We start from the raw sequence: 14295 nt of genomic DNA on the forward strand, positions 1-14295 counted from the left end.
ACAATCCATCATGTAGAGTTAAATGAAAAATAAAAGACAGGACTACCAACTTTCATTTCTTCTACATCCCAGAGGCCACAAATCATCACTACAGAAGGAGAATGTAAGAACTGGTAGGAAATCTTGAGCCTACATCTCAAAGACAACAGAAAGTGCTTGAGTAGTTTAAAATAAGTGCTTTTCATTCGGTTCTGCTGGGAGCCTCCAAAGCCTCATGTTGCATGGCCCAAGACTGCCAAATGAAGCAGAACACCAGGGCCTCCGATGTACAACCAGACCGCTTGGGCCCCGGGAGCCTTGGCGCATTTTGCGTGTGCTGACCACTGACGCATTGAGCGCACTTACCACAAGAGACCCCACTACTATTTTCAGACATCTGTGCCTCCCAAATCAGCTTTTCCTCAATTTCTTCTTCTAAAGCCCATGACTTATCATACAGTAGGAAGAGGGGTGTTTGCAGCCAAAGACATCGTGTTTGAACACCAGAATGGAAAGCATCCCTGAGCTTTACAAGATTAGATGCCAGATTGCAAATCACGGCCAAAGCTGATGCTATATCTCTGCCTTGCTAGCTGTCCAATAAGATCCATGTGGGTAAAATTCACAACTCAAGAAGGTGGAAGTGTTGAAAGACTCTAGTCCAGCCCAAAACATCAAGGGGTGCTGAGGTGCTCAGTAGCTAGTACATTAGATATCAATAAATGCTGTATACTGTGCTTTGCGTTCTAAAAATGTCTGTAAAATCATTCGTTTTTATTATATTAACAAGTATACACTGTATCATTGCTGCACATCAGTCTGTTATTGCAGTTTTATCAATGTCAGATTAATCCATCCCTAAAAGTCAAAAAGCAAACTATGATTTCCTGTCTAACTGGCCAGTCATCGGCCTGAATAAGCTACAAAATACTAGAAGAAGGTCAAGTTTGAGTCAAGGCAGAGTGCAAAAGATGGTCAAGACCAGAAAAAGGTTGAGTCCAAGTCAAGACAGACCACAAAAGAAACAAGTCAAGACAGAGACCAGAGGAGGGTCAAGCCCAAGTCAGGATCAAGACCAGTGGCTGGTTACATACACTGCTTAGACTAGTCTTAAAAACGTATTTATCTAATTTTTCAAGGCTGGTCAGAATGTCAGATTGGCCTAATTTAAATCTGAAAAGTAAGACTAAATACCCCTTGTTTATCTGCTAGTTGGTCAAACTAGTTTTTAAGACTAGTTCTTAAAACATAGTGGCTATTTTTATGCAGAAGAGGGAGGAGTCCAAGTCGAGACTGAAGCGGAAGGTTGAGTCCTAATTGAGACCGAGACCAAGACCAGAAGAGGGTCAAGACCAAGTCATGAAAGAGCCCAGAAGAAGGTCAAGTCTGGGTCAAAACTGAGACCAGAAAAAGGACAAGTCTGAGTCAATACAGAGACTTGAAAAGGGAGGAGTTTGAGTCAAGATTGAGACTAGAAGAGGGTGAAGTCTGAGACAAGACAAAAACCAGAAGAGAGTCTAGTTCTAGTCAAGATCAAGACCAAAAGAGGATGAAGTCCGAGTCAAGAAAGAGACCAGAAGAGAGGCTATTCTGAGTCAAGACTAGTGGTCGACCACTATTGTTTTTTTGATAGCCGATGCCGATATCTTGGAAAGCATTTGTATTAATATTTAAGAAATTTGAATTCATTTGACAATGGATTCAAAAATAAATGTGTAAAATAAACACACTTATACTTTAGATGACAAAGTATTTTTCACAAATAAATAAATATTTAATAAAAATATAATTTAAAAGGAAGTAAACACTGTAACCAACAAGGCACTCAGTATTCTGGGAAGTTTGTGTGCATTGGGAATCATATTTTTCAAATAAACCCAGGGTAACACTCATTTTACATACACAGTGAAAATAAAAGTGCAGCATAATTTGAAATTATGAGTTTAAAGTTTAAAGCATTCAGTTCACACGGGCTGACCGTCACGCAGAGAACACACGATCATGCTGGATAAAAATGCACACTTCACAAGATCTCACAGCTCGATTCGGCTAAGTTTGTGAAATTAAATATTCATTAGTCATTCAAAAATTTGTTTAAATTATATAAATGCGTATTTGCTTAATGCTGACGGCAAACAAGAAAGTATTATTATGTTTGCCTTTCTATTACTAATAATATAAAAGCAATCGTTATAATACTTTCTGTATACATTAATTATTTTGTTTAACCGTTCTATCTGATTATAAGAAAGACTTCTATCCGTATAAGACAGAACTGTTAACAAGGACAGTAAACAAGAGGGAGAATGTGAGCACTGTGTGCTCAGGTGCTGCTGCCGTTCTCAGCGTCGTCAAAATAAAAGTCCCACCTCAAACACATCAGCCAAGTAGAAAAACTTTTCGGCCGATGCCGATATTTTGAAAAATGGCAAATATCGGCTGACATATTGGCCTTGGCGATATATTGGTCAACCACTAGTCAAGATCGAGAACAACAGAATGTTGAGTCCTAATCGAGACCAAGACTAGAAGAGGGTCAAGACTAAATCATGAGACCACAAGCGTCTCAAATCCAAGTCAAGATCCAGAAAAGGTTCAAATCCAAGTCAAGATTGAGATTAGAAGAAGGTCAAGTCTGAGTCAAGACAGAGACCAGAAGAGGGCTGAGTTAAGGACGGGACACACCAATCCGACTTCAAAGAACTAGCGGCAATGAATGCCGACGGTGTTGTCGCCTTGCGTTGGCAGTGTCGGACCAAAAAGCTGTGCTGGAACACACCGCACAGACTACATCTGACGGCAAACTAACACGTGTGTTCTGCGCATGCGTGAGAGGAATGAGCTGTTCATATCAGCAGCTATTAAAAGTATATATACATCATTCAAAAGGAGAAACCGAAACAAAGATATACGAGATAAATGCAGATATATGAAATGTAAACAAAGCAGCGCTTGCTTATCATTTTGAATATCAGTAACGTTGATAACTTTAATCATTTAAAGCGGCTCATGTTGTTATGAAAACATTCGCTTATTAGAATGATTGGGAAAGATCACGTAACATTTAAACAGCCTTCTGTCTGTACCACCCTCATTCACATGCTTGTTTTCATCACTTTTGCTTTAATTCTCATCACTGACTCGTTAGCTAAACTGAACATCCAATCAGAGCTCTCACTCTCGCCTACGGCCCCGACATCCACAACGCCAACATGTTGAATCGGGCAAACTGCCGATGTGATTCCGACGAGAGCCGACGGCCGATCATCGGCTTGGTGTGTCCCGGGCTTTAGAGTCCAAACCAAGACCAGAAGAGGGTCTAGTCCAAGTCAAAACAGAGACCAGAAAAGGGCTGCATCTGGTCTTGAGAATTAGAAAACTGCTAAAGCAGTCAAAAATATAAATATTTATAAATATATATTAAATTGTAGTCTCTGTATCACTCACACATATGCACAAATGAATGCTTTCATTTGAAATCAATTCATTTTTCTACAGTATGTTATCTTACAGCTTTGGCAACATGGACAGATACAAGGAAAATATCTGAAATTAAATTTGACAGCTCAGGCCTGTAATTAAAATGACTTGTTTTTTAGGCCTAACCTTGCATTAATCTTCACGTTCAGGCAGCTATTTAAAGACAGAGAGCAGTAACTGGTTTTCACTTTTTATGGTCAGTGTTGTAGTTTGATTAATATTTCCCAATTAACAGTTTTGTATATTTATGTAAATATCACCTGTGAAGAGTAAATTTCTATTTGTAGCATTTGGATGCGATCAAGATGTTAGATCAGGTTTTAGGCATCGTAAACTTTCCCCCCTCCCTTGTTATAACTAAATTACAGATGCATGTCTAACGTCCACTTCTGGTTCAAAGAGCGTTAACACCTCTGCTATCTTCACCGACACTAGCAAGGACAGTCGTCAGATTTTTTTTTTAAGCTGTACTAGACAGTCTAGAATATGTAATGCATGTGCTCCCATGGGTAACACCAAGGTTTAACAAATAAATCAAATGAACCAGCATGACAACACTTCATTAAAGAGTCAGTCTGTGTGGCCAACATGCATTTTTTTTCTATAATCTGAAGTTTGATCTCAACAATAGGATGCTATGTTAAAGACTGGGAACACTGTGTTTTAGTGACATCAGCAGCAGCAGTCAGAGATATTTTAGTAGCTTAATTCACCAGGAATTTTCCCATCTCCAACAGTGACCCAGTGTAACAGTAATTGTTTGTACCAAATCCATCAAATTCATTAAGAGCACAAATTGTTACTTGTGCTAAGATGAACAAATTGTTTCAAAAAGCTGTAAAATGTTACTTTGTTTGTTTGTTTGTTTAAAAATGTTATTTTCTCTATTCCAACATTTCCTATTTATTCAAAGGTTCAACTTTAGAATCACTATGAAACTGTCTGAGTAGGCGGCACAAAACTGATTAAAATCAGAGACTGATAACAAATGACTATTTCAAAAAGATCCTCTTGTGATGCACAGTCAACCTCAACTGTGCTAATTTTAAGCACCACTGTACCAAATTACCATATTTTAATGATTCCTTAAGGGTGAGATGATACACTGTTTTCTTAAGAGACTAGAGTAACGGCTGCTACAAATGATGCTTCGCCATCACAGGGAAAGACTAGATTATAAAAAGAGTATTTTAAACAGTAATAATCTTTTTTATTCTTTCTTTTTTTAATTAAGAAGCACATTTCCGTAAAAAGAAGATATCAGTATCCTTCAAAAAAATGTTTTAATGAGTCTTGAGACGTTTAGTATTCCACTGCTTTTGAATTGTTTTCAATGTATATTTCGATTCAGACGTGACTGAAAGCAGTGATATCCGATTGTTTTAACTTTTCCATTCATTTCCAAAGATGTGTTCAGTTTGACCCATTCAGGATGATTTACGGACCATTAGCAAACAAGATCATGGCAGCCATTACTCCACTGACAGCCAATCACAGCAGAGTGTAGGCGTCGCTTCCTCTAAAGTCATTTCACAGTTACAGGACCTCAGTGAGAATGCATTGAGCATATGGGAGGAAAATGAGATGCTGCCTCTCTCTGAACGTTTATCTGCTGTTGAAAAATGACTACTTTACACACTATTTGATCTCTTATTTTTTATATTTGTTTTTTGTAATGTCAATTATTTTCTCATTTGAATTTTCCTGAGGCACTGCTGGTTCCTCGAAGAAAACACTCCTACTCAGGCAGCATAACTTTCAGAAAAGGCTTTGTGTCACATGATTGCGAAGCCTTAAAATACCGTCTAGGGAAGCAGCTCACTAAGTTTCAGAAAAGAGTCATGGAGACAGTCAAATCTGCATAGAAATGCCAGTTCTGTCAAGGTAACCTGGTACATTACAAGACTATTGAGAAGATGTGTGAAAACAAATGTGATATCAAATGCAATATCCCTAAAGAAAAAGCAAAGCGAGCTGCAACTATCGTTTTGGAAACACTGATTCATGAGGAAGCAGTGGTGAGGTAGTGCGTGCCAAGCCCAACAGGACAGACCTTCAGCAGGCCAGAAAACAGCAGGGGGCTTCATGGCACCTACAGGACGTCTTGGCCAAGGAAAGAGGAAAGTGACAATCCTTTGTTTCATACCATATGCCAAACAGGTTTAAGAACGCAAGCTCTTCACATTACAGGAACTGTTCTCTTCAAAAGCTATATTGACCAGTGAAAATAAAGACATTTATAATATTACTAAAGATTTCAAAAACTGCTGTTCGTTTGCACTTTCTATTCATCAAATAATCCATAGAAATGTATCAGAGTCAGATCAAAAATACAGTTTATATACATATATCAGGAGTGCAACTGTACTTGCTTGTAAACAAAAGGTCACATAGCATTTCATTTACCTCAGGCAAGTGATCAGTAAAACAGTAAAACACAGGTTCATTTTCATTTTTGGGTGAACTAATCCTTTATAATTAAAAAAAAAAAAAAATTACATGTTTGCATAGCCTATAGTTTTTTAATTTGAGTGTTTATTATAGTTAAACATAAACAGTAACTGAATTTAAGTTTGGGCTCTGTTGTTAATTCTAACCTTACAGTAATGTAAAAGTGCTCACTATAGTTTAGAATTATAATTCTAAAGAAAGAGCAATTTGTTCAGTAAACCATTGTTTAACAATTAAAAAAAAAGCAATTTGTGATATATATATATATATATGTATGTATGTATAAGTATATATGAATCTGTTGCATAGGAGGAGTAAAAGAAGACCTTGTGGAGGGACAGGGGTCACTTCTAGTTTACAAATCAATTCACAACACACTCAGAACAAAGACGGGCCTCAACACCAAAGCTGAGAGCAGCTAAACACAGCAAACTCAAGGATCTCCCACATGCTGCTTGACTGTCGATGAGAACTCCAGCTGTGCTCCACAAAACAGTACTTTAGGAAACATATCTGCATTAGTCTCTAATAAACTCATATTTTAAATAAAAATGTAATAACTACAGCTGATGACACATGCAAAGTGCATATGCGAGCGCTATAACTGAACTGAATATCAGTCTTTCGACACATCATTGGACAGGCTCAATTAATGTGCTGTCTATATTTATTCACTGCTTGCCTAAGGCATCAATCTTAAAAATGATGGATCAGAATTGCATTTTGTTGAAATGTTCCTTTGATTATGGTAACCAAGCAAGACAAATCCAAGCGTCCCGTCTCAAATGCAGACTGTGTACCATGTGATTGCCTGGATTTATTTGATGGATACTGCACTTCAAGAAGCAGAAAATGATGCATGAAAACTCAAAGATTTACTCATTCCTCCCAAAACTAAGATGGATGTGAATTATGACTCAATAACATAATTTATTAGCATCCAGTCAACGTGAAATCAAAGCTGACCCTATTTTGTCCTAATACACATTGCTTATTGTGAATGATTCAAAATCCAACTTAATATAAATCTTTTCTAATGTATTTTAAAAGTGCGATACAAAACAAATTAACTTTAACTGATTTCTATTTTGGATGATGCCACCGAGCAGTTTGTTGATATATCTCCTTGCACAAGGAAATATGTTAAATTATAGAGGCAAAATGGGACCTATATGACTTCCTTTCTTCTGTGCACAAAAAAAATTAACTTGAATAGTAAATTTTAGAAAGGACAAAATATGCACCTGATTCATGTGCTATATTACACATATTCTGCAGAAAAATAATTATTATTCAGCGAAAGATTATTAATAAATCCAAGTCTGCTGTGTTTCTCTAACATTCGTGAATTAAATCCAAGAGCTGCAATGAAGGGGAAGATGAGTCGGAGAGGCATTAAAGTAGCCATATGAGCTACTTTTATTATATTTTTTATGGTTCTTTTTTGTTCTTTCTGGAGCTGACAGTATCTGACACTAAACCTTTCCTTTTGTGATTCACAAAAGACAGTCGTAGAGATCTGGAGAGATATGATGGATAATAAAAGATGGCATGATTTGAAATGTTGGCTGAAACACCTCACGGACATTAAGCATGTGCTAATGCCAAAAGCAATTCTAAAACAAGAGTGTGTTTATGTTATTGTTACTGAAAGGCACTCACATTAAATTTAATGATGTCATAGATGAGGTATCGCGGGACGGGCTGCCCATTCACTTTGTCGATAATCATCTCCTGCAAAACAAGATGACGACGATAAGAAATGCAGATATATTGCCCATAAATCAAGCCTATGAACACCAACATGATGGCACAATGTAATAAAAAAAATCTAAATAAGATATTAAGCGTTAAAGCTCAAGCACAGACACAAATTAAAGAATAGCAGTGTTAATTTAACACATGGAGTCCATTGAAATCGGTAATGTTTTTTCATTTAAACCTGTATACTAAAAGATTTAGGATTTTTAAAAATGTTAAACAAAGAAGGGTTTTGACTAAAGCTGCAGAAAGTAATCAAAATAATCAGTAATGAATCAACATTGATCTGTGAGCTGTACTCAGGCAATGCTGATCCGTGACCTTCATACTGGACAAAAGCACATTTTTAATGGAAAAAACCCTTTATAAATCCAGTGGGAACATGGACCACTCTTATGTTTAGTAATGAAATGGAAACCTTGTTTCTGTGCTGCTTTCAGTCACACAGCAGAGCAGCTAAAGGTGTGTTTGGGCATCCATCAGAGGTATCCATTGTACCAGCATTAATTTGTTTTTCGAATATTCGTCTTGTTCTCAAGGTGAACACATAATTCACCCGCTGTTTTGAAATCACTGTTAGGACTTGAGTAAGCACCCATTATAAAATGAAGAAACATCATTTCTATTCAAATCAGTTCAACAGAATCAGGGACCTTCAACATTTTCAGTCTTTTCAAGTTTAAATTGAGGGGTTTGGCATATATGTGACCCTGGACCACAAAACCAGTCTTAAAGGAATAGTCCACCCAAAAATGAAAGTTCTGTCATAAATTACTCACCCTCATGTCGTTTAAAACCCGTAAGAGATTCGTTCATCTTCGGAACACAAATTAAGATATTTTTGATGGAAACTGAGAGCTGTCTGACCCTGCATAGACAGCAACGCCACTGAAATGTTCCCAAGTCCAGAAACATAGCTCCGGAAGCTGAATGAATAAGCTTTGCATTGATGTATGGTTAGTTATGATAGGACAATATTTGGCAGAGATACAACTGTTTGAAAATCTAAATATGCAAAAAATAAATAAATAAATAAATACTGAGCCTTTAAAGCTGTCCAAATTAAGTTCTTATCTATGCATATTACTAATCAAAAATTAAGTTTTGTTATATTTATGGAATGAAATTTACAAAATATCTTCAAAAATCAATAATTTTGACCCATACAATGTATTTTTGGCTATTGCTACAAATATACACCAGCGACTTAAGACTGCTTCTGTGCTCCAGGGTCACATATACTACCAAACTACTCTTAGGGTGGCCTGCACCAATAAAGACTGATCTTAAACATAGATTTATCTAATAATTAAAATAATCAGGTTCACATTAAACCCCTCATTTTAATCGGTTTTAATTTTGTGATAAATCTAAATTAACTTTAAATTCATTATGAATGAACTTGAATCCTTTTGTTTTCACTCTGATTGAAATCTCAGTTAGGGATTAACTTCGAGCTCGCTGCTGTGGAGGTTTAAATAAAAAAGGGACATAACTGCACAATTAAAAGTGGCAGACAGAGCAGGCCTCTGAGATATAGTCTATTTATAATAAATAAATATGTACATAAATTATTAAAAGGATGGATTAGGGGTCTCGGTGGTGACAGGGACGGGTGGTACATTAGAGGACAGATTTAGCATGCACGGGGAGCTCACACGGATCATTGCTGCACTATGGGAACATGCAGGACAGCGGTCAAAGGGACACGACACAGCTGATCCGTGAACCTCGCCACATGCTCTTCATATTATATGTAACTTTATTACACTATTTGCTTGTTTCTGAGCTCACCAGTTCATACTTTTTTTTCTCAGAATGTACCAAACTGTTGTTTTGGCCACTCCTAGTCTTCCTGCTGTCTCTCTGGTGCATTTGTTTTGTTTTTGAAGCCTAACAATTGTCTGTTTCACTTGAATGAAGAGATCCTTTGACTGCATGATGTGAGTTCACAACAGCTTCCAAATGCAAATGCCACACTTAGAATCAACTCCAGACCTTTTACCTGCTTAATTGATGTAGAAATAATGACAGAATAGCCCACATCTGTCCATGAAATGGCTTTTCAGTACTGTCCAATTACTTATGGTCCCATGAAAAAGGGGGAGGTACATATTAAAGAGCTGTAATTCCTTAACCTTTCCTCCAATTTTGATGTTAAATACTCTTAAAATTAAAGCTCAGAGTGTGCACTTTAAGCTTGTATTCATTATATAACTGTAAATTGAAAATGTTTTGGTCAGCAGCTAAAAAAATATAAATTGTGCCGGTGTCCAAATATATATATATATATATATATATATATATATATATATATATATATATATATATATATACCTAACTATACATACAAGCTACTGTAACATTTGATCAGTCCTGTGTAAACTAAAAATAGTTTTTATATTATACACTACCATTTAAATGTTTGGGGTCTGTATAATTTTGCATGAAATTACCTTTTTTTTTTTTAGTTTAAGTTGATCAAAAGTGACACTTAAGATGTTACAAAAATAAAAAATAAAATAAATGCAGTTATTTTAAACTTTCATCAGAGTATCCTACATATATATTTAACATTGATAATAATCAGAAATGTTTCTTAAGCAGCATATTAGAATATTTCTGAAGATCATGTGACACTGAAGACTGGAGTAATGATGCTGAAAATACAGCTTTGATCACAGGAATAAATTACATTTTAATAGATATTCACACAGAATACAGTTATTTTAAATTGTAATAATATTTCACCATATATACAATATTTTCCATCAAATAAATGCAGCCCTGGTGAGCAGATCTTACTGACCCCAAACTTTTAAATGGCAATATACATTAATATGATTGCTTAACCCAATGATAGACACTCATTAATTAAATGAAATAGTAATATTTCTACTGTTTACTGCAATAGCGATTCCACCATGGCATCACATTTTAATTTAAACCATTTTTTAAATTAAGTGGTGCAACACAACTCAAATAAAAGTAAAACCTGGACCAAAACTGCTTAATTAAACCTTTAATTGAGAAACCCAGCCTTATTTCTGCATTTCAACCCATGATGTTGTGAGCTGATAAATGCTCTGAGAGCAAGATCCTCTTTAACATGTAAAGAAAGACACATTAGCTCACAACACCGCCTCATTGGTGACCATCTCATGAAAACCAAACCATTAAGTGTAGGAACAGAGCGCATCCATTCTCTCTCTAACCTGATTAACATGTTTATAAACCGTGCAGTAACTCACCCCATCCAGAAGTGTGTTGGAGAGGTGGATGCGAAGATCCTTCCGGAAAGGAAACTCCAGGTTGGCTATGTGAAAGACCGAATTATCTCTGTCAATCATATAGACGTTGTCTTTTCCATCTATCAACATCATGTACCTGTAAAAACACAAGAGACACAGTGAGATGATTGATGATTGCTGTCTTTGTTAAAGGTTGTATAACTGTTTATTTGGAACTGTGGCAAAAATTGTTTGCATGGTACTTTCTGCGTGACTTTGTATTACTAATTTTGTTAAAAACCATGCAAGATTTACTGTACAAGTCAAACTTTGGATTGACGATTACACAAAAGGGTGGGCATAGAGAGCATATTATGGACCCCTTGAGGATCCTAACAAAGACCACCAAAACAAAATAAGAAAAATTTTGATCATCTTCATCCTGTTCAAAAGTTATCTTCAAGGGGTTCCCAAACATTCTCATGCCACTCTAGAAACAGAACACCAAGGAGAGAAGGAGAGAGGAAAATAAGCTGCATCCGGATGTAAAATAACTTTAAATCCATCCAGAGCAAACTGAATGCATGACAGATGCACCGATGAAGCGTGAACATCACTAGTGTTTGGATGAAGCTGCAGGAGGTCTGTACAACAAAACCCTTACTTCCAAAGTTTCCATAGGCTCAAACGGAGGCCTTGCACATGAACAATGACAGCACTATTAACAAGTGGTCACATTATCAAAATTTTCATGAGCAAAAGAGTCCATTGTCTGTTGTCGATAGTGATGTATGAAACACAGCTCACACAGAAGTCACATTTAAACCAAGCAGATTTCTGTTAATGCATCAAATTTTCACGTCCAAACACAAAATCATTTGACCTCAAGCTAAAGTCCTCATTGCATGGATTCCTATTGAAATCACAGAATTTAGAAAATTTACATAAAGAGTTAGTTCATCCAAAAAAGAAAATTAGCCTGTGTTTTACTCACCCTCGAGCAATCCTAGGTGTATATGACTTTCTTTTTTCAGACGAATCCAATTGGAGTTATATTAAAAATTGTTTCAACTGCAATGATAAAGTTTAGAAGAGCCAGGACAGAGTTTTTGTTCAACAGTCCAAAACACAGTCTCACAAGTTTGTTTACAGGAGCAAAGGAAGCAAAGTTTTTACTTTAGCAAAGGAAAACCAGTCTCCTCTTGGCTTGTATTAAAATCCTCCCTCATATTTCTTACAAATCCTTGGTTTGTACTTCTAATTTGAGACCGGCGTTTTGTTTTGTTCACACAAATCACGCAACGCCGATGTCCTGCATCGTCCGACAGAACTGCTTCCATGTATGACAGATGGCGGAAGTGATAGAAAAGTGTTTATTATGTTTGAAATATTGATATTTTTCTTACAAAAACACATGTATTCACTACTGGAGTCTTTTATTCATCCCCCGGAGCACTGTGAGGTACGTTTTATTACAGATGTGCACGCTTTATTTAACATGTTTTGGACTGTTGAACAGAAACACTCACCCACTACCATTATAAAGCTAAGAAGCTAATATAAAAGCTAATATTTATATATTTATAAATATATAAAGCTAATATAACTCCTATTGGATTCGTCTGAGAGAAGAAAGTCATATACACATAGGATGGCTTGAAGGTGAGTAAAACAAAGGCTAATTTTAATTCTTGTGTGAACTAACCCTTTAACACTGGTAAATGTGACCGCACTTTTAACAAAGCGAATGCCGAGTAGGCTGGCTTCAAGCGATGCCCTGTTGAAATCCTCACATCAGGCTGGAACAGCTACCAAATATACTTGTAGCTGGAGTCTTGTTTCTTAAAACATTTAGGACTAAAATGGAAGATTTATAAATTTGAATTGCATAAAAATTCCAATAATTTAAATAAACAATGTGATTCATATTTGTCAGTCATGCATTAATGAGACGGATAAGAAACTACAAAAATGTGTACACTTAAAAAAACAGAACATTGTTTATTAACTATTTGCATCTATTTACATTTATTTAAATCATATTTCAAAAATGCATGCATTTAAATTCTTCAGAATCAGCATGTATCTGTTAACTGTGAAGAAAATTACATTTATTCAGTTAAAAGTATGCACATGGTTAAAGCATAGCTAGCTGTGGAACAAGATGTTGAAATGTATGAGGTTGGAACAAACTACATTTATTGATGACTGATATATAAACCTGGCTGTTGTGTATTTACAACACATTCAGTTTATTAGTACTATAAGAGAAATCGAACCCATTTCATTTATGCACAAGTAAATATGCATCACAATAAGTTTATTAGTTTGTCTCTGCTAAAACTCTGTAATCCAAATGGATAGATATATTATATGTAATTCAAATCAAATTTAAGATTTATGTATCTTAAATTTGGGATTAATTTTAAGTCCAAAAAGCAGCTGAACCCTCACTTCACCAGCTGTAAGAGAGCAGCAGTTTGGTTAGGCTCAATAGCATTGGTAAGGCTCTCCAAATCATCGTTAGGAAGTCATTGCCAACATTCAGAAAGACAGAGTCATCATATATGTTGATTTTTTTCAGACTTTTTGTAACACAATAACTGAAGATCACATTCATATTCAGTGTGTCCGTCCACGTCATTATACATTACTGGCCTTTTAGATGTGAATTAAGGTGTCTTCAGTAATTAATTCAAGAGAGTGGTATATCCCGGTCACGTATTGCACCCAAAGAACAGACTGAATTGGAACATTTCTGACTTCAGTGTTTACCAACATGCCAAAATGAAAAGCGTAGAAAAACCCCTCTAAAATCTCTGCTTTTGGAGATACTCTGAAATATTTTACATTTATTTAATAATAAAATATTTTAAAATGGCTATGAGACACAACAACTTCAACTAAACATTGCAATGCACATTTTAAAATCATAAAATCGTTAAATTCTTTCAACATTTTTTCCAACTTCAAAAGAATTGTTTCCTACGGAAAAACTGTAGACCTAATTAGACTTTTTCACTTTAACTTTGACAAATAAAAAATTAATGACATTCTGTGTCACTGGCATCAAAGTGCAACATGTTTTCACACGCCAAATGCAAATATGCGTGAATGAGATTTGAGATCCACAGCCGAAGGAAAGATTTTCAGTAGGCGCGTTTCCATTGCCCTTCAAATTGCGCAAATAGAAATTGCAAATTGAAAATATGCTTAATGGAAATGTGTCACTTTTGCAAAAACACCCATATATCGCATGAGGTGGTTTTTAAGGCAATGCGAAAAAGGAATAATTCACAAAACTGCAATGAAAACTTTTTTTTTTTTTTTCCACATTTACAGGTCACATAGCATATGTAAAATGTCATAAGATCATTCTTCAATGTACTATAAC

General features: G+C 35.8%; 1 protein-coding gene across 1 annotated transcript in view; it reads right to left on the bottom strand.

Moving 5' to 3' along the window:
- Window positions 1-14295, bottom strand: part of LOC109100366 (mRNA-capping enzyme) — a 100378-nt gene that overhangs the window by 58939 nt on the left and 27144 nt on the right. Inside the window, exons 9-10 of the mRNA XM_042747406.1 lie at window positions 10923-11058; window positions 7573-7644 (exon numbers count right to left, since the gene is read on the bottom strand). Of these exons, the coding sequence (XP_042603340.1) occupies window positions 7573-7644; window positions 10923-11058 (208 nt within the window). The remainder of the gene's footprint in view (window positions 1-7572; window positions 7645-10922; window positions 11059-14295) is intronic.

The sequence above is a fragment of the Cyprinus carpio genome, chromosome B20 (assembly GCF_018340385.1).
Source record: "Cyprinus carpio isolate SPL01 chromosome B20, ASM1834038v1, whole genome shotgun sequence".
In the NCBI taxonomy this organism is placed as follows: Eukaryota; Metazoa; Chordata; class Actinopteri; order Cypriniformes; family Cyprinidae; genus Cyprinus; species Cyprinus carpio.